We start from the raw sequence: 26,547 nt of genomic DNA, 5'->3' as shown, positions 1-26,547 counted from the left end.
TGCATACCATTCTAGTCATCACATTTTCGAAAGTGGAAGCTTTGGAAAGGGTTCAGAGGAGATTTACAAGGATGTTGCCTGGTATGGAGAGAAGATCTTATGAGGAAAGGCTAAGGGACTTGGGGCTATTTTCCTTAGGGAGAAGAAGGTTGGAAGGTTGGAAGGTAAATTAATTGAGACATACAAGATAATCAGAGGGTTAGTTAGGGAGGACAGTGGGAGCCTTTTTCCTTGGATGGTGATGACTAGCACGAGGGTCATAGCTTTAAATTGAGGGGTGATAGATATGGGACAAGTGTCAGAAGTTGTTTCTTTACTCAGAAAAGTAGGGGCGTGAAATATCCTGCCTGCAACAGCAGTGGACTCGCCAACAGTAAGGAAATTTAAATTGTCATTGGATAAACATATAGATGATAATGGAATAGTGTAGCAAGTTTCTGAGGAGATTTGTAGCTCAGGTTGAGGTTCTGGATGTAAATTTGTTTGCTGCGCAGGAAGGTTTGCTTTGAGACGCTTCGTCACTATAAGGTAACATCATCAGTGAGCCTCCGGTGAAGCGCTGGTGTTATGTACCACTTTGTATTTATATGTTTAGGTTTTCTTGAGTTGTAACTCTCAACAACCCAAGGAAACCTAAACACAAATAGAAAGCTCGCTGATGATGCTACCTAGTACATAGTGATGAAACGTCTGAAAACAAACCTTCCAGCTCAGCGAGCAAACTTACATCCAGAACAGTATAGGTTAAATAGGGTGGCGAGGTGACTCAGTGGTTAGCACTGCTGCCTCAGAGCACCAGGGTCCCAGGTTCGATTCCAGCCTTGGGCAACTGTGTGTGGAGTTTACACATTGTCCCAGTACCTGCGTGGGCTTCCTCCGGGTGCTCCAGTTTCCTCCCACAGTCCAAAGATGTGCAGGTTAAGTTAATTGGCCATGCTAAATTGCCCATAGTGTTAGGTGCATTAGTCAGGGGTAAATGTAGAGGAATGGGTCTGGGTGGGTTGCTCTTCGGAGGGTTGGTGTGGACTTGTTGGGCCAAAGGGCCTGTTTCCACACTGTAGGGAATCTAATCTAATCTAAATGGGCTATAGATTGGTTTCACAGGGCCTGTACTGCACTATAGTGCTCTATGTTCTATGTGGAGAAAGTGAGGTCTGCAGATGCTGGAGATCAAAGTTGAAACTTTATTGCTGGAACAGCACAGCAGGTCAGGCAGCATCCAGGGAACAGGAGATTCGACGTTTCGGGCACAGGCCCTTCTTCAGGAATGAAGAAGGGCCTGTGCCCGAAACGTCGAATCTCCTGTTCCCTGGATGCTGCCTGACCTGCTGTGCTGTTCCAGCAATAAAGTTTCATCTATGTTCTATGTCCCTCTATCACCATAAGTACATGAATAGGAATGGTTTGGAGTGATATGGGACAGGAGCAGGCAGGTGGAACTAATTTAGTTTGGGTGATGGTAGTTGAAAATAAGAGGGTGCACTATCAATATTGTGGGAGGGAAGAGAAGTGAGGACTGAAGTGTGGGAGATGGGTCAGACCCAGTCAAGGGCCCTGTCAACTAATGTACTGGGGAATCCTCAATAGAGGAAGGTAGTGGACCTGTCAAAGGCCCCCTTGTCGAAGTTGGCATCATCAGAACAGATGCAATGGAAACGGAGGAACTAGGAGAATGGAGTGGTGTCTGGACAGGAGGCAGGGCAAGATGATGTATACTCAAGGTAACTGTGGGAGTTGGTTGATTTGTACAATCCATTTTTCCACTATAGGGCAGTCAAATGTGACATTTACAATTTATATCGATGATTTGGAGTTGGGGAATACATGTACTGTGTCAAAGTTTGGAGTGGCAGAGCAAAGGATTGAGAACTGTGAAACTTTGCAGATGAACACAGATACTTGAAGTGAGTGGGCAAAGATCTGGCAGGTGGAATACAATGTTGATAAATGTGAAGTCACCCATTTTGGTAAGAGTAACAGTGAAAAGGACTATTACTTGAAATGTAAAATGTTGCAGCATGCTGCTACACAGAGGGACCTGGATGTCCTTGTGCATGAATCACAGAGTTGGAATGCAGGTACAACAAGTAAGGAAGGCAACTGGAATTTTTGTCCTTCATTGCTAAAGGAATGGAGTTTAAAAGCAGGGAGGTTATGTTACAGGATGGTGAGGCCACACCTGAAGTACTGCATGCAGTTTTGGTCTCTTTACTTGAGAAAGGATATACTCTCACTCCAAGGGGTGCAGAGGAGATTCACTAGGTTGATTCAGTTGAGGGGGTTGACTTATGAGGAGACACGGAGTCGACTGGGATTATACTCAGTGGAATTTAGAAGAATGAGGGGGGAATCTTGTAGAAGCATATAAAATTATGAAGGGAATAGATGACATGGATGTAGAGAGGATATTTCCACTGGCAGGTGAAACTTGGACAAGAGGACATAGCCTCAAAGTTTAGGGGGAGCAGATTCAGGACTGCATGGAGAAGGAACTTCTTCACCCAGAGGGTTGTCAATCTACAGAATTCCCTGCCCAGTGAAGTAGTTGATGCTACTTCAATAACAGTTTTTAAAGTTAAGATAGTTTTTCTGAACAATAAAGGAATTAAGGGTTAAGGTGAGAGGGTGGGTAAATGGGGCTGAGAGCACGCAAAGATCAGGCATGATCTTGTTGAGTGGCGGAGCAGACTCCAGGAGCCAGATGGCTTACTCCTGCTCCTCGTTCTTATGTGACTTGTCATATGTGGGACGTCAAGGATCCTACAGACTTTCAAGGTGACTACACGTGCAGGAAATGCTCTCAACTGCAGGTTTTGGAACTCTCAGACACTGCGGCACACCTGCCAGGCTGAGTTATGTAGATAGCATGTTTAGACAGATGGTCACCCCACAGTTCAAGGGACTGGACGAATGAAGGGAATGGTAGTCAAACAGGAACAGGCGGATAGTGCAGGAATCCCCCGTGATCCGTTTCACAAATCGGTTTTCTATTTTTTTAGATTAGATTAGATTACATTACAGTGTGGAAACAGGCCCTTCGGCCCAACAAGTCCACGCCGACCCGCCGAAGCGAACCCACCCATACCCCTACCCCTACATTTACCCCTTACCTAACACTACGGGCAATTTAGCATGGCCAATTCACCTGGCCCTGCACATCTTTGGACTGTGGGAGGAAACCGGAGCACCCGGAGGAAACCCACGCAGACACGGGGAGAACGTGCAAACTCCACACAGTCAGTCGCCTGAGGCGGGAATTGAACCCGGGTCTCTGGCGCTGCGAGGCAACAGTGCTAACCACTGTGCCACCGTGCCGCCCACCAAACTGATTTTGGAAGCTGATGAGAGTGCTGATGCTGAGAGAGAGCAGACAGAGGCATGTGTTTTGGAACCACAAGTCACTTGACCATTGAAGGAAGGAAGAAGAAAGCAAAACAATAATAATAGGCAATACATTGGTTATGGGAACAGATCGTGACTCCAATATGGTGTGTTCCCTCTACTGCCAGGGCCAAGGTTGTCACCAAGTGGCTGAAGGGTATCCTGAAGGGAAAGGTAACAAGACATTAGTGGCAATGCTAGGTAAAGTGAGGGATGAGGTTTTGCACATGGAGTTTAGGGAGCTCGTCAGTAGATTAAGACACAATGTAGGAGGGATGGTTAGTAAGTTTACAGATGACACCAAAATTGGAGGTGTAGTGGACAGCAAAGAAGGTTACCTCAAAGTACCATGGGATCTTGATCAGATGCACCAATGGGCTGAGGAGTGGCAGATTAGATAAATGTGAAACGCTGCAGTTTGGAAAGGCAAATCAGGGCAGGACTTATACACTCGATGCTGAGGTCCTGGCAAGTGTAGCTGAACAACGATACCTTGGAGTGCAGGTCCATAGTTCCTTGAAAGTGAAGTTGCAGGTACATAGGATTAAGAAGGCTGCATTTGTTATGCTTTCTTTTATTGGTCAGTACATCGAGTAGAGGAATGGGAGGTCTTGCTGCTGCTTTACAGGACAATTTGCCAATATTGGAATACTGCGATCAATTCTGGTCTCCCTACTATAGAAAGACATTGTGAAACTTGAAAGGGCTCAGAAAAGATTTATACAGATGTTGCCAGAGTTGGAGGGTTTGAGCTATAGGGACATGCTGAATAGGCTGGGGCTATTTTCCCTGGAGCATCAGAAGCTGAGGGGTGAGCTTATAATGGTTTATAAGGTCATGAGGGGCATGGATAGGATGAACAGACAAGGTCTTTTACCTAGGGTGGGATAGTTCAAAACTAGAGGACATACACTTAAGGTGAGATGGGAAAGATTTAAAAGGGGAAACTTTATTGCTGGAACAGCACAGCAGGTCAGGCAGCATCCAGGGAACAGGAGATTCGACGTTTCGGGCACAGGCCCTTCTTCAGGAATCAAAGATTTAAAAGGGACCTAACGGCAACTTTTTCATGCAGAGGGTCATGCATGTATGGAATGAGCTGCCAGAGGAAGTGGTGGAGGCTGGTACAATTACAATATTTAAAAGGCGTCTGGATGTGTATTTGAAAAAGAAGGGTTGAGGGGAATATGGCCAAATGAAACCAGATTTATTTTGGGTATCTGGTCAGCACTGACGATTTGGACCAAAGGATTGGTATTCATGCTGTACAGCTCTTTAACTCTCAGACCTCAAAGGGATTACTCTCAGTGCAGAAATAGGAGAATATAGCAGTTTAATGCATGGCTCAAGAGTTTGTACAGGAGTGAGTACTTTAAATTCCTGGATAACTGGAACCATTTCTAGGGAAGGTGCAACCTAAGGCAAGACACCTGCACCTGAACCAGAATCAGACCAACATCCTCACAGGAGGGTTTATTATAGTCAAATAGTAGACATTGCAAGTCCTCATTCAGAGCACTTTTATTATCCTCATTACTTCATCCATTGAAACACAGAAAATAGGTGCAGACCCTTTGGGTCTGCATGACCATTCAACATCATCATGATTGATTATGCAATTTCAGTATCTCACTCCCACTTTCTCTCCATCCCTTGGTCCCTTTAGCCACAAGGGCCACATCCAGCTCCCTCCTGAATGTATCTAACAAACTGGCCCCAACAGCTTCTTGTGGGAGAGAATTCCACAGGTTCACCACTCTGAGTGAAGAAATTCTTCCTTATCCCAGTCCTTATTCTTAGACATGACCCCCTAGGTCTGGACGTCTCTAACATCAGGAACATTCTTCCTGCATTTAGCATGTCAGTCTAATCAGGATTCTATGTTTCTATGAAATGCCCCCTCATTCTTCTCAATTCCAGTGAGTAAAAGCCCAGTCAATCCAGTCTTTCTTCATATGTCAGGCCTGCCATCCCGGGAATCAGTCTGGTAAACCTTCACTGGGCTCCCTCAATAGCAAGAATGTCCTTCCTCAGACCAGGAGACCAAAACTGCAAATAATACTCAAGGTGTGGCCTCACTAAGGCCAGTATAACTGATATCCAACTGTTAGTACATGATAGAAGATCATTGTTTCATCAGCTAAGTCAGTAGTAGTAACCTGCACTAGACTGCCTTGCCCCTGTTTGACCTGCAATGAGACATCCTCGGATCTGGAGTAAAAGGTAAATACTCCTGACTGCACAAGATGGCCAGCAAGGAATATTGTGTAGGGTCAACTGAACACACCTTGATCTGTGCCAAGGGAGTCCATCAGTTTCTTTGTTCTTACTTGTGTTGAGAGTTTTGATATAACAACTCGGCTACTTCCTACAGCAAATATGAGTCAATTGCATTCCTGAGACAGGCTGAGAATAAGGACAGCACATTTGCTTCCCCAAAATTCATCAGTGATCCAGATATGTGGTTACAACATTGTAGTAGTTACTGATATTTTATTCAAGGAATTTTTTTCTTCCTAATTGAATTTAAATTCCCCAGCTGGCATGATTTGAACTGACCTGCACAGCTCTAAGTCGACACATGCTTACATACCATTTCGAAGGCTGCATTTCTGAGTTGCGTCTCCTCCTCGAGCATGGTCACCATCTCCTTGTAGACAGCAGCAGCCAACTCAACGTCCAAACCCTCAGGATCAGCTGCCATTTTGCAGATTAGTTCTTCATGCGAGAACACACAATATCGGTGCAAACGTCGGTAATGACTGACACACTGACGGCCAATAGGCAGCTGAAATCAATGAAACGGAAGAATTAAAACAGCTTTTCAACAAAGTAGTATTTACTAAAACAGTAACCATGCTTCCAGTGCAGCCTGAAAAGGATGCACATTTCAGTGCTGTTAAGCAACCATCTTTGAATCTTAAGATATTGAAGATATTCCACACAATTCCAAATGCCACAAATGAGATAGCAATTACAGATCAGTATTTAAAGAGCAATTTGCATAATTATTGACACTTTATTCTTTTACTTTGAAAAACATCAGCCTGTATCCTGTGGAACCATTACACTGGGAGCCAAGGAGGGAGGTGCAGGGCACAGTGAGGAACAGCACTTTCGGAATGGAACTTAAAAGATGAACTGAAAATGATTGACAAGTGATCTCCAAAAGAAAATTCAAAACTAGTTTTAATTAGCTTGTGAAATTGTTCTCTTCTCATAAATAAAGGTGTGCCTGTCTGCGTTAGGTGGAAAATGAACTCTTAACCTCAAACATCAAATGGATACTGTTGCTTGCAATATAGCTTTGTATTCAAAGACACAGATACATATATTAAACTAACAGGCATATTTCTTATACATTAAGAGAGGGAGGGGAAGTTGAAGTGTTCAGCCACGGGGAGGTGGTGTTGGTTGGTGCAGGTGTCCCAGAGATCTTCTCTGAAATGATCCACAAGTTGGCATCCTGCCTCCCCCATGTACAGGAGACCACGTCAGGTGCAACAGATACAGTAGATGACATTTGTAGAGGTACAGGTAAATTTCTGTTGGATGTGGAAGGATCCTTTGGAGCCTTGGATAGAGATGAGGGGGGTGGTGTGGGCACAGGTTTTGAATTTCCTGCAGTGGCAGGGGAAGGTGGCATTTCCTCGAAACCCCTATCAACGTTCAGGAGAGACCGTTCTCTCCAGGACACCCTTGTCACATCCATGCCCCCAAAAACCCTCACCCCACTCCTGGCAACTTTCCCTGGCCACCATAGGAAATGCAAAGCCTGCAGCCAAACTTCAACTCCCCCTCCCACTCCACCAAAGGACCTCGGCCTCCTCCATTACCAAACTCTAAACCTCTAATCTTCCGCCTTGGGACCCTGCAACCACACAGGATTAATGTGGATTTCACCAGTGTCCCCATTTCCCTCGCGTCACCTTATCCCAGTCCCAAGCCTCCAACTCTGCACTGCCCCCTTGACCTGTTCATTGTCTTTCCCATTTATCTGTTCCACCCTATCACCTTCTCCCCCACCTTCATTTACCTATTGTATTCTCAGCTACCTTGCCCCCAGCCCCAGCCCCACCCTCCCATTTACCTCTCAGCTCCCCAGCCCATGAGCCTCATTCCTGATGAAGGGTTCATGGCCAAAACGTCGATTCTCCTGCTCCTTGGATACTGGCTGACATATTGTGCTTTTCCAGCTCCACATGTTTGAACACTGACCATTATACTTGGCATTCAATATTGAGACAGGACATTGGGTCAAAAATAATGTGCGAGACACCACCAGGTCCGAAATAGCCTGAAACACTAACTAGATCGACAACATGTTGTTCTTAGAAACTGTACCGAATGCACTCCATGACTTCTTCCTCATGGTTTCCTCTGCCAACCTACCTCAATCCACAAGTTGAAAGTCACCGATGATTAATATGTTGCCTTTGTTAAAAGGCCCAATTGTCTTCTCTGTCCCACCATAAAGCACTGTTAGGGGCCCTATAGACTACTTCTACCAGTAACTTTGTGTTTCTTTCTCCCCTTCTATAGATTTTACATCTACCGATTCACAAACCAAGCTACATCTGCGCAGTTACAGCACTGGGACTGACAAAAAAAAAAGCAATTTTTTTTTTTATCATGTCCTGCCCACAAAAAGTGGCAAACAAATTCAAAGCAACACAACTCATCCCATCAAGCTACTCTCAGAGTCATTAACACAGACACTCTTTGGCCCAACTCTTCCACACTGACCAGATATCCTAAATTAATCTAGTCCCATTTGCCTGCATTTGGCCCACATCCATTTAAACCCTTCCTGCTCATAGACCCAACCAGATGCCTTTTAAATGCTGTGACTGTACCAGCCTCTGCCAGTTCCTCTGACAGCTCATTCCATGCACACACCAGCTTCTGCATGAAAAAATTGCACACCAGGTCCCTTTTGAATCTTTTCCCTCTCACCTAAAACCTATGTCTTCTTGTTTTGGATTCTGGCTCTTCACCTTATCCATGCACTTCATAATATTACAAAACTCGATATGGTCACCCCTCAACCTCCAACACTCCAGAGATAAAAAGTTCCAGCATCTCCCTATAGCTCAAACCCTCCAACTCCAGTAACATCCATGTAATTTTTTTCTGCAATCTCTCAAGTTAAACAACATCCTTCCTATAGCAAGGAGATCAGAATTGTACACAGTATTCCAAAAGAGGCCTAACCAATGTGTTGTACAGCTGCAACATTATGTCCCAACTCCTATACTCAACGCTCTGACCAATGAAGGCAAGCGTGCCTTTCTTCACCACTCTGTCTACCTGAAACATCACTTTCAAGCCACTATGTACCTGCATCTGTAGGTTTCTTTGCTCAGCAACACTCCTCAGCAAAACAAAGTTCTATCAAGTGGCAGTTAACTTGGGAGCTGCCAGTTTGGATTCAACTGGGACCACTCAGCTCCTGACCTCATCACAGCAGGAGGTCAGACAAAGAAAAAGTGAATTGGAGAGGTGACAGTGACATTAAAGCAGCATTCAAAAAATGTTGGCATTAAGGAGTCAGAGTCAAACTCAAGTCAGCGAAACTCCTGAAAGGAGCTATCTGCTAAACATCAACTCTCCTGCTCCTCTGATGCTGCTTGACCTACTGTGCTCTTTCCAGCTCCACATTATATCAACTTTCCAGCATCTGCAGTCCTCACTATCTCAAAGTACTTGGAGTCATATCTAGCACAAAGGGATATGACTCTAGCAGCATCATCATCTCAGCCCCAGGGCATCAAAGCAAGAACTCCATAGGTACTGCCCTGGGCCAAACCATCTTTACTTGTTTTAATGACCATCGTAAGGTCAGAAGTGGAGACATTCTCTGGCGATTCCATAATATCAGTATCATTTTAACCCTCAGATAAAGAAAATCAGGCAATGACCACCTCCAAGAAGAGATTTCAATCATTTCTCCCAGACATGCAGTGGAGTTACCATCGCATGGTCAGAGTTAGAAATGACTTTACTGGACAACGAGAACAAGAGTGAAACTGGATCATAGTGAGAATTTGGTACTGATGAAAGGTTTACAGCAAGACAAAATCCCAAGAGCAAGGGGTAAGCATCAAATGTTCCCTCTAATTTTTTCTCCATTGCAGAACTAGAAGTCAGTATCAGTATACTGCTCTGCACGTGAGGACCCTCAGAACAGTACAGCAAATAAGGCATAGATTAAGAGGAGGACCGGCACCAGGACCAATACAAGTGATACAGGGAAAGCAGCTGATTAGGGAGGAGGTTTGGTCAACATTTCCAATCTTCAGTGAAGTTTAGGTACTTAGTTTAAGTATATATGGACTTTCCTCTTTTTCTGAGAAATAGCTAATTTGAAATCATGTACATACTGGGTTCCAGACAAACATCTGCAGGAGGTGCCCCTGGGTACACAAGCTGGAGTTTTGGAACTGGAACATGGCCGGAGACTCTGATGCATTGGTTGCGTAGAAGACTATGTGGACAGTATGTACAGGGAACTGGTCACACAACAGATCAGACGTGTACCAGTACAGAGGGAAATGGGTGACTACCAGGCAGTCTAAGGAAACCAGCTAGTTTAGTGAAAGAAATGCACAAGTCTTACAGGAGGCAGCCATTATGCCTGCATTCTCTTGCAATAAGTATCATTTCCTTGTGCCAATCTCCTGCTTTATCCAGATTCTTGCACACCATGATTATCCCAAATAACTACTAAATGCCCTTTTAAATGCCTTAATTAAACCTGCATCCACTATTTGCAGGTAGTGCATTCCATTGCTTAACTTGCTGAGTGAAATTTTTTTTTTCTCATATCAGCCCTGTGTCTTTCGCAAATCATCTTAAATCTATTTTTGAGCTTTTACAAATGGAAACAGTTTCTTCACGTGTTCCATCAAGCCTGCTCATGATTGTGAAAACCTCGATTAGATCTCCTCTTAGCCTTATCATCTCCAAGGAGAACAGCTCCAACTCATTCAGTCTATCCTCATGAATGAAGTTTCTCATTTCTGGAACCATTCTCCTAAATCACTTCTTGGCTCTCTCCAATGGGTTCACATCCTTTTTGTAATATAAAAGCCAAAACTATGCACAATACTCCAGGTGAGGTCTAACAGCATCTTATAGAAATTCAACATCACCTCCTTGCTCTACCTTCAATGATCTGTGTACTGTACTGTACTGTAATGATCAGAACTGTACTGCCCATTTCTATTTTGTCTTTTAATGTTCTTCTGACCAAACTGCATTACTTCATACACTGACTTAAATTCACCTGGACTATCTCAGACACCTCCTTCCCTTTCCTGGACATCTCTGTCTCCACCTCTGGCGACCGACTCAACACAGGTATCTACTTCAAACTCACTGACCCTCACCTGGACCACACCTCCTCCCACTCCCCCTCCTGTAAAAATGTTATCCCTTACTCCCACAATTCCTTAACCTCCACCATATCTGCTCCCAGGAGGAGCAATTCCACTCCAGGTCATCCCAGATGGCCTCCCATTTCAAGGACCACAAGTCCACCTCGCATGTGGTCAACAATGCCCTCCAGCACATCTCCTCCACTTCCTGCACCTCTGCCCTTGAACCCCACCCCTCCAATCGCAACAAGGATAGAACTTCCCCCAGTCCTCACCTTCCACCATATTAATCTCCAGATATAGCGCATTATCCACCGCATTTCCGCCACCTACAATCAGACCCCACCACCAGAAATATATTTCCCTCCCTACCCCATCAGTATTCCGCAGACTATTCCCTCCATGACTCCCTCATTAGGTCCACACCCCCCACCAACCCACCCTCCACTCCCAACATTTTCCCTTGCATCACAAGAGGTGTAAAACCTGCACCCAAACTCCCCCACCCCCCTCACCTCCATATAAGACACCAAAGATCCTTCCACATCCAGCAGAGATTTTCCTGCGCATCCAAGTACCACATTTACTGTGTCCGTTGCTGTCGATGTGGTCTCCTCCACATTGGGGATACAAGGTGCCAATTTGTGAAACGTTTCAGGGAACAAGCCTGGGACACACGCACCAAACAACCCCATTGCCCTGTGGCCAACTATTTCAACTCCCCCTCCCACTCCAAGGACACACAAGTCCTGGGTCTCCTCCACTGCCAAACTCAAGCCACCCGATGCTTGGAGGAAGAACGCCTCATCTTTCACCTTGGGACCCTCTAACTACATGGCATCAACATTGATTTCACCAATTTCCTCATTTCCCCTCCCCCCAGCTCACCCCAGATCCAACCCTCCAACTCAGAACCAGCCTCTTGAACTGTTCATCTTCCTTCCCACCTAACCACTCCACCCTCCCCTCCTGTCATCATCAACCCCCAACTGCATCTACCTATCACCTTCCCAGCTACCTTCCCCCCACTCCTATTTCTCTCTCCATCCCTCCCCCCCAACACACCCCACATTCCTGATGAAGGGCTAATGCCCAAAATAACGATTCTCCTGTTCCTTGGATGCTGTCTGACCTGCTGTGCTTTTCCAGCGACATAAGTTTCCATTCTGCATCGCTTCATATAACCATGGAAATAACACTTTGCTTTTGTCTTACACACTGAAATGTATCACTTCACAATTCCAAAGGAGGGTCACTGGACCCAAAATGTTAATTTTGGTTCCTCTCCACAAATGCTGCATGATCTGCTGAGTTTGTTCAGCAACTTCTGATCTTGTTTCGGATTTCTAGCATCACCAATTCTTTGACTTTTTTTGGTTCTATTCATACTCCTGGCAAAGGAAGAATAAAGTTTTTCCATGGTATTCAAGGGATTAATTCTCAATGACTAAAAGATTGAACCCTGGTGGAGACAACCTGTGTCATCAGCAAAGAACTGAAGGAAGCTGGAAGGCAATGAATTGAAACCACTCTCAGAATCCTGTACTCCAGGTTAGCATTAATGCATTTGTGTGCACAAGAGAGCATGAGTCAGAAGAGTGGTGGGGGGCAAGTTATGAAGATTAAGTTAGTGTTTTAAGTTGGTAATTTATTACTCTGTTACCACTGGGTAAAGATATTAAATAGGTTTTCTTCTAACAAGTATACAAACCTGGCGGCATAAAGATTTTACCTGTGTTTGTCAGTTAGGTAAATTGAATAGATAAATGAAACCTTTTCACAGTTACACTGAATCCGGGAATCATGGTGCCAGACTTCCAGTGCACTACCACAATAAGTCATGACACTGAGAAAAAGCCTAACTTTGTCAAAGTTTTTCAATCAGTACAATTTATAAAGGAAAAACAACTTGTATAGAGTAAAAGAGGAAAGTGCCGATTTCTCACACGCTGATCCTTTTATGCAGAGTAAACTTATTTTTCACATTCTTAAATTGTTGTGATGAATGCAGGACAAAAAAGTTTCAACATAAAAAATCCTCAGTGATACTCAAGTTCTGTTCTGCCAAATAACTATCTGTAATAAATACTGTCAATATTTCTGAAATACATTGGCATACAGCTGAAGTACTGACTTATTAAAACATCCTTTAGAAAGTGAGCAACTAACCCAGTCTGCAGTACAGAAGTTCACTGCTTCAGCAAAGTTGTAACCCTGGTTGAATCCACTATGATAGGCTCTTGGGAAAGTAACCACAAACTCACCAGCACACTGATTTGTTCGGAACACCTAAGAATGAAATATAAAGAATGAGGAGATAATCTCAGTAGAAAGGAGTAATTCCATTCTCCTTAACTACAGATAAAGCACAAAAGTAGGCACAAACAGACACCATCAGTTCTGCACTGATTCAGTTGGAAATTGTCTTCAATGAGCCACTAGGGTAACCTAAAAAGTTTCTCAAGTACAATCCAATGGGTCTTCCTGCAAAAATATACTTGTTCACATTTGGCAAGGTCAGAGAAAACTTGGATTAGATACTTGCTAATTTTCACTGTTCCATCACATAATGATCAAATTGTTAGAATGCCCAAGGGTTCTCTAAAACTTTGCAATGTGAAATTCTTTTTGAATGGACTGGATGAGTATAAGAGATGTTAAAAGAAACTGTTTCATTTGCAACATAATGAATTAACTATACTACTAGATAGGAAATATTTCGCTGTATTCATTCAGGTAATGCTTTGGAGATTTCATTGGCATGACTAATAAGAATTTTAAAATAATATCAGGAATGCATAAATATCAGTTTATTTTGTTTTAAAACTACTACTGCAGCCTGTAAGCAAGTGACTCAGAATTAATTTCTTCCGGTGACAAACAGCTTCTCAACAAATCAGATGCAAGCTTGATAAACAAGAGCAGAAAGGTAAGAAGAAACATACCGGGACTCCATGTTCCATAAGAATATTGGGATTCATGATGGTCACCAACTGGTGCAGCAGATCTGGCTGAGAATGGAATAGTTCTGGAGCCAGCTTCCTCATTACCTGTTCAAGTTGTTCAGCAGCATAACCTGGCACCCCATACCATGTTTTTGGCTCCCCCCTGTCAAAAGGTAGTGAAGCAATACAAACTCACTGTTCATGTTTCACATCATGAAGAAACTTGAAAAGACAGCTGACAGTTCTGGCAGGGACAATGTCTCTACGAAAGAAAAATAGAGTACTGCACAGCATCTTATCTGGCAAGTAACTTTGTTTAATCAACTTGTTCAGTAAGAAAGCATGGTTACACTCAGCATTAGATCACAACACATTTCAGACTTGTCTAATAATCAGAATAAGTCCTTCTATCCTCCCAGCGCTGAAAGATAAAACCTAGCATACAATGAGAGTGCTAGGCCTTTTTCGTTGGAATCGCGAAGGATGAGGGGTGACTTGATAGAGGTTTATAAGATGATCAGAGGAATAGATAGAGTAGACAGCCAGAAACTTTTTGCCCGGGTGCAACAGAGTGTTACAAGGGGACATAAATTTAAGGTGAAGGGTGGAAGGTATAGGGGAGATGTCAGGGGTGGGTTCTTTACCCAGAGAGTGGTGGGGGTATGGAATGCGCTGCCTGTGGGAGTAGTAGAGTCAGAATCTTTGGTGATCTTTAAGCGGCAATTGGATAGGTACATGGATGGGTGCTTAAGCTAGGGCAAATGTTCGGCACAACATCGTGGGCCGAAGGGCCTGTTCTGTGCTGTATTGTTCTATGTTCTAATGTTTAATGGAGTGCAGAAAAGAGAGAGACCTGGGAAGAATATACACATCTTTTAAAGGGAGACAAATCATCAAGACTGCTAAAAACAGAGGCAAAAAAGAAAAGGTCCTTTGACAAAAACCTTGGACTGATTTCAGCAGCAGTCTGTGTCCAATTCCATGCATCACAATTTAGGAAAGACAATGTTCAGATAGTACACAGGAAATTTATCAGAATCATCCAGGGGATAAACAGCAGCATGATCAGACCAGAAACAGTTGGAAAGCAATTTAATGGATAAAGTTGAAATTTGAGAAGTTTGGATACATTTGCAAAAAATGCAAATTATTTTCGCTATAAAGAGACTTGGCTAACAGATTTCAGGCCAGGAGCAAAAGAAACAAAGGGGAGTTGAGGACCTAGAATCCAGTCTGAAAAGTAACTTCAAATAGGAAGCTAGCTAAATATTTGGAAAGAAAGAAAATCATGGTTACAGAAAAATAATAAGGTAGTGATCAAATTGATTGCTCTTTCAAGGAGCCAGCAAAGAGGACTCTTTTGGTACTGTACAATTCTACCACAGTCACACCTCTCTGTGCTGCAAATACACAGAAGCGGAAAACTTTTTCCCAGAGTCATAGAGTCTTACAGATGTACAGCACGGAAAGAGACCCCTCAGTCCAACTTGTCCATGTCGACCTGATATCCCAACCCAATCTAGTCCTACTTGCCAGCACTTGGCCCATATCCCTCCAAACACTTCCTATTCATATACCACCCATCCAGGTGCCTTCTAAATGTTGCAATCACACCACTTCCTCCGGCAGCTCATTCCACACACGTACCACCCTCTGAAAAAACTGCCCCTCCAGTCTCTTTTATATCTTTCCCCTCTTGCCTTAAGACTATGCCCTCTAGTCCTCTATGCCCCCACCCCAGGGAAGAGACTTTGTCTATTTATCCTATCCATGTCCCTCAAGATTTTATAAACCTCTATAAGGTCACTAAACAGATCTGCTGACTGTGTTGAATGAAAACCATTCACCTTGGGTGAAAACATATTAAGAGTATTTATTTTACATTCCCTTTAACCTACTGAAAATTTATTTTCTTGACTGCTTAGATGACAGCAGTGAAACTGTTCTATTTGCTTGGAAAACTTCGGCTGAGGAGTAACTGGCAAATTAGTAAACTCAAGGTTCCTCAAAGCTTTTTCACTACAATCAACATAACGGAACGCTGGATTGTGTTGGCACAATCATGCTCAGAAAGCCCAAATACCAGAAAGAGGGCAGTTTCCAGTATGAGCATCCTCCACTCAGTATCCACAAAGGTCCTGTGGGTGTAGTATGGTGGCTCACCAAGCTTCCTCCAAAACCAAACTTAACCTGATCTCAAACACAATTCTTCAATCATGCCATGGCCATTCCAAACAATATCAAACTGAGGAGCAAAACTAAAGATGCTACAGCAATTGAAATCGAAATTCACACTGAAATGTAGGGACTCCCTGCTTCAATGCCACCAAACTGACAAGGCAGTATTTCGCTCACTTGAAGCTAATTTGGATATCCTGATTAGTACTGCACAGTTCACTGAAGGGAAACAATCGCAAATGGAAAATAACTGGCCATGTTTGTATGTTAAGCTGTTTTTACTGTTAACGAATGTCTTTGCACTATTCCAAGAAACAACACGGTATTGTTCAAGGAATGTATTCAAATCTGATAATGCTGAGCTGTTCAATAAGTTGTCAGATTTATGCTCTGACTTAGACTAGAAAAGACCATTTCAATTACAAACCAGTGGAGGTAGTTGATGGAGTAGCTCCAGTGGTCTTCAATGTGCCAGCAAAAGGAAGAGAAGCACATCCCAACATAAAGCCAAGGAATTTTCATTCCAGAGATGTCTGCGTTGATATGAGTCAATACCGACTGCTCCAGAATTGGCATATTGTTCAGATTCCAACCAGAACTAGCATATTCCTGAGAAAAGATGCAGAAACCAGACAGTGAAATACAAGTAGAGAATAGCAAATTAGAAAATGAGTGCAAGAGGGGTAATGCAAAGGTGGGCGAGGCAGACAGAGAGGTGTCAAGGACAACAATTTTCATGCCAAGACAACTTTCACTGACTTCCATAAGCTTTCACAAGTTAAATTCCACTTTATCTCATTTGAGACGCACAGGGAGACAGGACTGACAGTGCTCAAGTAAAATGAGAAGAGTTCTTTGTTCCTCAAACCTGATGCAAACATACTTGAAGGTCTGCATGTTTCACCTGGCCCACACAGGGATTGCGTACCAAAGAAATCAGTCTACACAAACTAGAACAAAAAGGAATGCTGCTGTCATATGCAAGTTTTTAGGGGCTCATTTAATATTGCACCAGCTGCAATCAGAAACAGAAGGCTCAAATTTTCACTGCTGCTCATAAGCAGCTTTGGAGAGGCTGGGGGTGAGTGCATTGTTGGCTGGGTGATAATAGAATAATTGCAGAATACATCAGACCAGCTCCTCAATATGGTTCCTCCTATTTATGCTTTTTACACAATTAGTGCACAGTAGTGAGACAAACCTACCAGCAATGGCAGATAATTAAAAATGGTTTCTGCGAAGATCTGCACATTGGACTGTGGAGGAGGTGCTTAGCTCACCAAGCTGCTGGGTTATCATGCAAACGCTTCGTTACCATGTTGGGTAACATCATCAGCGCGATTTCCGTGAAGCGTTGTTGTTCTGTCCTTTTGGTTTTTTTTTGCAGTCTGGTCTGTTGGGGGGGTGGAGTGCCATTTCCAGGTCTTCTTTGCAGCAGTTTGTACACTGGGTCTACATATTTGTTGATGGCAGCTCGGCAAACTAACTAACTTAATTAAAAAGGGATTACTGTCGCAATGCAACTTTGCCAGAATCACAAAGACTGCTACTTTCTCGTGCTCCTTTGTGCAAATTCCCAGAGATAAACATTTCCGATCATCACGGGCCTAAGGAGCTCTCAGCTGATACTGTGGCTTCCCTGCTGCCTTAGCTGCACCTCCACTGGTCATGCAGCAATGGGTCACATGGCCTACAGCTCCAGCCTCTTGAGCTCACCCAGCAAATATCCAGTAGCTTGAACAACAAATAAATAGAGTTAATCCAACTGTGGCTGTCTTCTGCAAAATCCAGCTGTAAGGTATACTATCACATGAAAATAACTCATGACTCTGCTTTTAATAATCAGCAAAATTCAGCTCAACATGCCAGAGTGCCACAGTTTAAGTCTCAGTCAACCAAGATCAACACCAAACACTTCTATGGGGTGAAGTGGATAAAAAACAAAACAATAAGCCCTTACCTCTTCTTCAGGCATGAGCCTTCTTTTGGTCTCTTTGACTGGGAATCCACTACCAAATTCCTTTGAGGTAATGTCAGCACCATACTCCACAATAACATCCTCCTCAATGCTGCTCACAAGTCGCCAGAACTCCTTCTCCACTAATTCTGTTGGGACCATCTGCCAGAGCAAGACAGACAACCAGTACTTAGTGTTGACCCAAAACTAATATAGGAGTGGAGGGGCAGAGGGGCAATTAGTGACCAAAGTAGTCTATATTAGGAAAGGAATTGAAAGGAGCAATGGTGCATAGATGCTGGTGTTGATAATGACAAGCATAGACAGTAATGTGATGGATCTGAACACGCTGGTATGATTATCTGTTTTTGGCTGTCCAAAAGGCATTTGAAACAAGGTGTCACATGTAAAGACACAAGATAAGAGCACACGGTACTGGGAGTGATAGAAGGTTGACCAATAGGACTGAGATAAGTTGATCATTCTCAGGTTATCAAACTGTACCTAGTAGACTGCCACAGGCAAATCTGTACTGGGGCAAGTCCCTGTACACAACTTGTGTGGATGAAATCTTGCACCTTGGACAATTAGAAGAGCTCAGGCTCCAACATTTTTGGATCACTAAATTTGTATCAATCACATTCATACTCGCCTGTCCTTGACCACAAGTCAAATAAGTAGTACTTCTTGGGTGATATTCCCCCTCTGTGATTCATCTCAAGGGTCGGCACTCTGACTCCAGCTCAGCACTGAGCAGAGATGCTTTGAGCAGCAGACACTCCAGATGTGGTTTACTATGGACCGAACCAAATCTCTCAAAAATATACCAAGACGACAGCAGAGACTCTAACTACTACTTATTTTACATTTTTCTCAGTTAAGTGTAAGAAGTTGCATCCAGATGCAATTAGGTTAATCAAAGTAAATTGACTTTAAGCAAAACACAATTTTTACACTACAGTTAAAATACAGACAATATAAAAATAAAAGAATTGGCTTAACTATAACTCTGTCGAAATGCTAAACAAAATAATAAACTTATTAACTATTACAAATTAACTGCTCCAATTTTGCAACATCCCATTAAGACACCTGTGGTGAAGGCAAATTCAGCAAGATAGATTGTCTCACATGTAATGCTAGCAGTAGGAAGAAAATCCCAGATTTTAGCTGTAACAGACAGAAATAACAGTTTCCACATCTAGCTTCAAGACTTCAGCAACTGCAGAAAATTAAAACCAAAAATCCAAGTTGAGGCTCCACCCATGTAGATTGGTTCTATTGTTCCAACTTTTAAAAAAACCCAAGGCCTCACATGTTGTTTACTTTATTGCCTTTGAGCAGTTCCCCCACTACCTCTGTTTCAACCTCTCCATAAAAAAAAACAAAATGCACGTCTAATAGCCATAGTAACATCACAAGTTGCTGTGCATCACACTACTACCCACGAACCCCCACACGCTACAGTTGCAACACATTGCCTGCCTGCCATCTTTATTAGTTTCTTTAGGGGCAGGGGACGCAAGGTAAGAGAGTTAGCTGGACAGTTTATCTGCAATACCAGCAGCCAAATCCGTCGAGCCTGAGGTTACCATGAAGGTCTTCTCAAGGCATGGTGAGCGTCAGACTAAACTCACCACTAGTCAGTTGACTTATATACTCATATGCAGCCAAACCTCTACAACGCCCTCTCAAATGCAGTCCTTATTTGATACAAGCTTACGCCTTTTTTGTTTAGAACCTCATTTATGGCCATTACTTTGTCAAGATTTGCTTGAATTACACATCAACCACAAAGCCAAACCTGTGCCATGTCAACCAGTGAATGAATTTTCTTTTTCAAGACATGAAAACACTACACATACCCCAGTAGCTCTCTCACTCATTACTCAAAGTCAAATTAATGGAATACTATCGGTTCTGCACTCTCAGAACATGTAACATACATCCCAAGTTTTGTTATTTTCTGCATACATGCAGCCATAGGTCAGAGGGGCACATAATCAATTGTTCAATTTCAAACAAAACAGGAATTGCTGGAAAAGCTCAACAAGTCTGGCAGCACCTGTGGCAAGAAAGCAGAGTTAACATTTTGGTTGGTGACCTTTCTTCAGTACTGGACCAGAAACATAGACTCTGCTTCCTCACCACAGAAGCTGCCAGACTTGCTGAGTTTTTCCAGTAATTTACGTCTGATTTTCAGCATCTGCAGTCCTTTGGATTTATTGTTTGATTTGTTGTGTAATAATGCGTGGCAACAATAGCAATCTATCATACTAAATGTGAGCTCATGGCACCATGTTAATTACTCCACATGCTGGAGAAATTAAAAATACATTTTCAAAGTATACGAAACAGATGATAATTGTCAGCTATCATTGTCATCTTTCAATAACATCACACAGAGCAGAGCAGGTTTACTGCAAGAAGTTGAATAAAGGCAATCCACACGATTAAATGCTTCAATCATGTTTTAAATATTTGTCTCCACGTGCAAAATGCTCAATCCCAGTTGGCAACTAAAAGTTTAAGTCTTCAAACTCCTCTTCAAAAGCGTCTGCAAATAGTCACAGCATCCTAGTTTAACTAAGCAATAAATATTGGTTCCTGGTCCTATTTCATTTATTATACAATTACAGCTTAAATTCACTATTTTCAATTCAGTTTAATTTTCGTGTTACCTTTCTTATGCCCAGGCCCACTGGCCTTACAAATTCCTCCTCACCACTATTAACTGCCTACCACTTCCTTACTGCCCTTACCCACCTTCCCATGCCCATATCACTGGCCCCCACCTTCCCAAATGGATCTTTAAACCCATCTGGTCTCACCGACACCCAAAGCACAACCAGCCTCTTCTTCACTAGCCTCCACCTAGTCCCTGACCCCAATCAGCATTCTCCCAACTGCAGCCTCTCCATTCCATTAGCTCCTACACTAATTCTTAGATAATTAAATAGGTTTTGTCATTAGTTTAACATCTTAATTTTTTTTTATTTTTCAACTGTGCAGGAGTCAAAAAATGCAGCATGTTTCATATCACTCATCAGGAGCATATGGATTCAGGGCTGTTCTGCTCCTGGAGAGAATTGTTATGAAGTTGAAGGCATGCACTGTACTTTTAAGAGAGAGCGAAAGTTGAAAAACTGGTACACACTTGTCATGTAACTGACTGCAGTGTCCCGGACAATTTGAAAATGTAACATTTGAGCTGAAACTACACTGGGTTGTTTTCACAACAATTCAAATTCAGTTAATCAATTTAAATTATGCCCCAAGATACTAACATCTAATCAAATTTGAATTTAACTGTTTTGACAACATTGAACCAAAAAGGCAATCCAATGTTTTGAGGTATAAAAGCAGGCATTTTGGCACGTTAGCCAGAAAAAGAGCACCTTCTGCCACTGAACAACTGCTATTTAAAACACACTCTCTAAAAGGTACCTTTTCTTTCAAATATGAAAAATCTGTGCAACAGAAGACTGAAGACGAGCCAGGGAGATCTACAGAGCAGGATCGACACAGCTCGCTGGTTTTAAAAATTGATCCGCTGTAAATTTAATGAGGGCTTTATTGGATCGTATATTGTCACAGAGCGAAAGGTAGTTTAAAAAAAAGTTAAGAGAAAGGAGGATTAGAGTTGTGGACAGTTGTTGTTTAATGTTCACTTCTGGAGTTAAAGAATTTTTTTTTCTTTAAATGGCGAAATTTGGGGTAGTTCTCTGTCACTCATACTTTAACAGATTACAAGGTAAGGTCAGCTTTGAGTGTTTGGTTTAATTAGCAGAAGGGTTCACCCTGTCTTGTAACAGAATCACAAATAACATTTGGTTGATGTCCAGAGTAAAACACTAGAAAGGAAAGGAAAGCAAGGGTAAAAATTTAAGTGACTAATTCAGGAGGCTATTTACCCCAGAATAACCTCAAATCTCAAGTGGTTAGACCAGCACTTGTTGTCCATTCCCAACCTCCCTCAAAAAGACAAGAGAGGTAAGTCTAGAACTGCTAAAGTCATAGAGGTAAAAGGACATTCACAATGCTATTAGAAAGGAAGATCCTGACTCTGATAGCGAAGGAACTGTACACAAAGTTAAAAATCACAACACCAGGTTATAGTCCAAAAGGTTTAATTGGAAGCACACTAGTTTTTGGAGTGCCGCTCCTTCATCAGGTGGTTGTGGAGGACACAGTTGTAAGGCACAGAATTTATAGCAAACGTTTAGTGTGTTGTAACTGAAATTATACATTGAAAAATACCTCAATTGTTTGTTGAGTCTTTCATCTGTTCGAATACCATGACAGTTTCATAAAAGTTTTGTCATTTACACATGAAAGAAGTGAAACTGTCAGGGTATTCAAACAGATGAAAGACTTAACAAACATTCGAGGTATTTTTCAATGTATAATTTCAGTTACAACACACTGCAACCTTTTGCTATAAATTCTGTGCCGTACAACCGTGTCCTCCACAATCACCTGAAGAAGGAGCGGCCACCCAAAAGCTAGTGTGCTTCCAATTAAACCTTTTGGACTATAACCTGGTGTTGTGTAATTTTTAACTTTGTTACACCCCAGCCCAACACCAGCATCTCCAAATCGGAACTGTACAGTTTGTAAAAATATAAGTAATAGTTCCAATTCAGGATGAGGAGTGACTTGGAGGGGAACATGCAGGAGTCGGGAGTTGCTACATGTCTGTTTTTCTATTCCTTCCAGCTGGTAAAGGTCATGAAATTGGATGACACAGTCTAAAAGCTTTGGTGAGTTGTCCCAGTGCCCTTGTAGACGTTACATCTATAGCCACTGTGTGTCAGCAGAAGACAGAGAAAGTGTTTGGGGTGATGGGTTGGATGCAAATCAAGTAAATCTGAACAATGTGAAGCTGTACAACTTCAGGCACGTGACTAGCGTCTAATAAATGGTGGCCAGACTTTGGGGAGGCAAGTTACTTGGCACAGAAACTCCTGCCTATGACATGCTCACATAGCCACAATACCTATTCAGTTAAGTGGTTCAGTTAAGTGTCTGGCTGACATCATTGAATGATTTGGAACAATGGATAGATTCTCTTTGTTCATGGCTATTGCCTGGCACGTGTGTAGCACAAATACTTGCTCTTTCTTAGCCCAAACCTGAACTTGTCCAGGTCTTACTGCATATGGACATTTGAAGAGTCATGAATGGTGTTAAACATTGTCTAAACATCAGCTAAAATTCCTGTCTGACATTATAATGGAGGAAAAGTAAATGTCGAGGCTGCTTCAAATAGCTGGGTGAAAGCACTATCTTGAGAAATGTCCGCAGTGATGTCCTGACACAGAGGTGATTGACCTCCAACAACCATCACCATCCTCTCTACTGGCTAGGTATGACTTCTAACAATTAAGAGATTCCCTCACCCTCAGATTCCTTCCCCTCCCCCACCACTGATTCTCACTTGCTTGGGGATCTTTGCTGCCACTGTCTGAATTATGCTAGAAGCATTGCAGTGACCCAAAAGATACTCACATGTACTGGCATGTTGAAGTAGTCAGACTTGAAATTATCTGCCATCTCACCAAAACTTTGGAGCGTGTACTCCCTGACTGCCTGCTCAAAGCCAAATGCCTCCGGAGGTTTACTGCATGCCTGTGTATATAGAGGACAGAGAGAAAAAGAAAGATTAAAGGTAAGGTTATAGGGAACTTCAAGCTCACTCCAGACATTATATATCTACTTCCATTTGTACAGGCAAGTAAACCAGAAACAAGTTTGGTAGTATGAAAGCTTTCAGCAATGATAATTTGGGACAAAATTAACAATCAATTAGACAAAAGACAGAATAATTAGGAAAGCAAATATGAATTTGTAAACAACAAATATCTGCTTGAATATCTGGATTGAGATTTTTACCAAGGAACAAACACTGGATTAAATGTGCTGCCTTCATCCAGAGTACATTAGCGAACCACATTGGAAAGTCAAAGTGCCATGTAAATCAGTTGGTCAACATAGCTGAAACTGATGAGAGGAAAAAAAATAGTAGTAGTTGTGAATGGCTGCTTGAAACTGAAGATCGGTACACATTGAGGGCTATCCATACTGCTATTAGGACAATGAAGGTAAAATGCAGATGCTGGAAATCTGAAACAAACAAACAATGTTGGAGAAACTCAGCAGTATCTGTGGATAGTAAAAAATAGCTTTGAGTTAGAGCCGTTGCTTGCTTTTGGTATGTTTTAGTTGGGTGTGGGGTTTCAATATTCACGTAGATGACACTAAGTTTACATAGTCATACAGATGCATAACCTTTGATCCAACTCATTCTATGCCAACCATATATCCTAAATTAATCTAGTCCCATTTGCCACCATTTGGCCCATATCCTCTAAACCTTTCCTATTCATATACCTATCCAGATGCCATTTAAATGTTCCAATTGTACGAGCCTCCACCACTTCCTCTGGCAGCTCATCCCATACATGCATCACCCTGAGTGAAAAGGTTGCCCCTTTGGTCCCTTTTAAATCTTTCCCCTCTCACCTGAAACCAATTCCCTCTAGTTCTGGTCTCCCCAACCCTGAAAAGAGACTGTCACTTTATCCTTTCCATGCCCCTCATGACCATCAGAAGACATGGAACAGGCCAGCAGTTGACATTTAATTTGTGCATTGATACATTTTAGTTAGAGAAATGAGGTGAGACAATTTACAAGGTAAAATTGAGTGCAGAAACAGGTATTCGTAACATCTCTTCTAAAATAATTCCTTTGCGTAAATGTAACAAGACGAAACTAGATTTTAGTAGTCAATGATGGAAAGTTTTAATAAGTGATTAACTTCAGAATCTATTTTATTCTGGACATGTAGTGAACGAGACTAATCATGAGTCCATTTACCTCTCTTCCTTGTTGAGATCAAGCCAAGAAATGAAACGTGTGTTTCTAATTTCCAAAAGACATCAAAAAATCCTTGATTTATTCCATGACAAAGTTTAATACATGCTTATGACATTGATAGAACAAAAAAAAGCTGCAACATATATGCAACAAGAATGTTTACTTGTCATGTACCCCTCTCATACACATTGTCTGCTTTTTAAAAAAATGTCAAGAAACAAAAAATACTAAAGATCACACATCAGTTTTGCCATTCAAAATGCTTGTGGCTGATCTTCAGCTTCCTTTCCCACCCACCCTCTACATCTTTCAGAGTTTCTGCAGCAGGGAACTCAGTTGAGGTGAAATATAGGAGATCATAAAGCATGCATTATGTACGGTGCATTGGCAAACATGTGGGACGGTCTTGCAGCATGGAGGATCATTCACAGAACCACTTAGCACCTCCTACAAAGCGATCTACAAATAGAAACTGAGGCATCCTATTTTTTAATGGAAAATATTAGTAAATGTGTTGAAGCCAATCCTTTGCCCTGGAAGTGCTCAGTACTGCTAGATCAACACAGCTGCTAACCAGCGGCTCAGCTTCCACTACAGGACAAGGGGCCTCTTAACATCACATTGCTCCAGCAGAAACACGAAGGTCCAAAAGAATCTGCAGTCTCACCCAGCCAATGAGAGCAACTCGCCAACAGGCACATTTCAGACACTGAAGGAGCACTTGGCAGGAAGAATGAGGCCAGCCAAGAGCATCCACATTGCATGAGATACAAGGTGGATATTTGGGATTAGTTGTGGGTTTCTCTCATTGTTTGCTGCAGGCCTTTCCTGATTGCTTGTGAATACAGATATCTGGTAGGGGAATAGGGTGCATTACTTGGAATAGGAAGTTCCTTGTAACTCTCAAACTCTTTTGCATGTGCCCAACTGGTGACTATTCATCTTTCTCCTCATCCTATGAAGTGGATGGCATCTGATCCATAGTGAATCTGACATCCTGGCAAATACAGGCACTTTGTTCTCCCAGAGGATGCAAAGCGAGATAAGAGAATAAGAGTTCCCACTACTTGCAAAGAATGCTCCTTCAAATGCTTGCGAACCGTAATATAGTACAGATCCTTGTTGTAACGCGCGTTTCATCAACGCAAATTCACTGTAATGCGATTGATGAATTGGAGACATTTCTACAGAACAAACCTTTAAAATGGTATTGACTGTAATGCAAATACAGCGCCAACTCTTCAAGCACTGTTTCTAAAGTGCAATTTTTCTATACTGCAGGATTGCACAAGAATGCAACCGTTGCATTATGGAAAAATGGACTAAACCTACTCCTCCAGGAATGGCATAAATGATGATCACCAACACAATGACTGAGAATATCACACTCACCCCAATTTGAAGTTCCAGGTTGGTGCAAAGGGATAGTACAGCTCTAATGACCTGCCTCATGAAACACAGCATCCTTAAGCACTGCTACTGACTAAATGTGCTGTAGGAGTCATGCTCCCAAAACATTTTGTCGCTAGCATCTTCTCCCCTCTACCTACATGACTTTCCAGTTTGCTGCCTCCTCTCCATGTCCTGAGCAGGTTACATTTATAATAGCATTGAAAGGAGAATCGACGTTTCGGGCATGAGCCCTTCTTCAGGAATGAGGAAAGTGTGCCAAGCAGGCTAAGATAAAAGGTAGGGAGCAGGGACTTGGGGGAGAAGCGTTGGAAATGCGATAGGTGGAAGGAGATAAAGGTGAGGGTGATAAGGTGAGGGTGATAGGCCGGAGTGGGGGTGGGGGTGGAGAGGTCAGGAAGAAGATTGCAGGTTAGG

General features: G+C 42.5%; 1 protein-coding gene across 1 annotated transcript in view; it reads right to left on the bottom strand.

Moving 5' to 3' along the window:
- Positions 1 to 26,547, bottom strand: part of kdm5a (lysine (K)-specific demethylase 5A) — a 207,806-nt gene that overhangs the window by 107,380 nt on the left and 73,879 nt on the right. Inside the window, exons 9-14 of the mRNA XM_043708905.1 lie at positions 23,352 to 23,471; positions 17,844 to 18,002; positions 16,311 to 16,492; positions 13,706 to 13,868; positions 12,930 to 13,049; positions 5,975 to 6,169 (exon numbers count right to left, since the gene is read on the bottom strand). Coding sequence (XP_043564840.1) covers positions 5,975 to 6,169; positions 12,930 to 13,049; positions 13,706 to 13,868; positions 16,311 to 16,492; positions 17,844 to 18,002; positions 23,352 to 23,471 — 939 coding nt within the window. The remainder of the gene's footprint in view (positions 1 to 5,974; positions 6,170 to 12,929; positions 13,050 to 13,705; positions 13,869 to 16,310; positions 16,493 to 17,843; positions 18,003 to 23,351; positions 23,472 to 26,547) is intronic.

The sequence above is a fragment of the Chiloscyllium plagiosum genome, chromosome 19 (assembly GCF_004010195.1).
Source record: "Chiloscyllium plagiosum isolate BGI_BamShark_2017 chromosome 19, ASM401019v2, whole genome shotgun sequence".
Lineage (NCBI taxonomy): Eukaryota > Metazoa > Chordata > Chondrichthyes > Orectolobiformes > Hemiscylliidae > Chiloscyllium > Chiloscyllium plagiosum.
The sequence above is the reverse complement of the archived record's forward strand: the minus strand, read 5'-3'. Positions and strand labels throughout refer to the sequence as shown.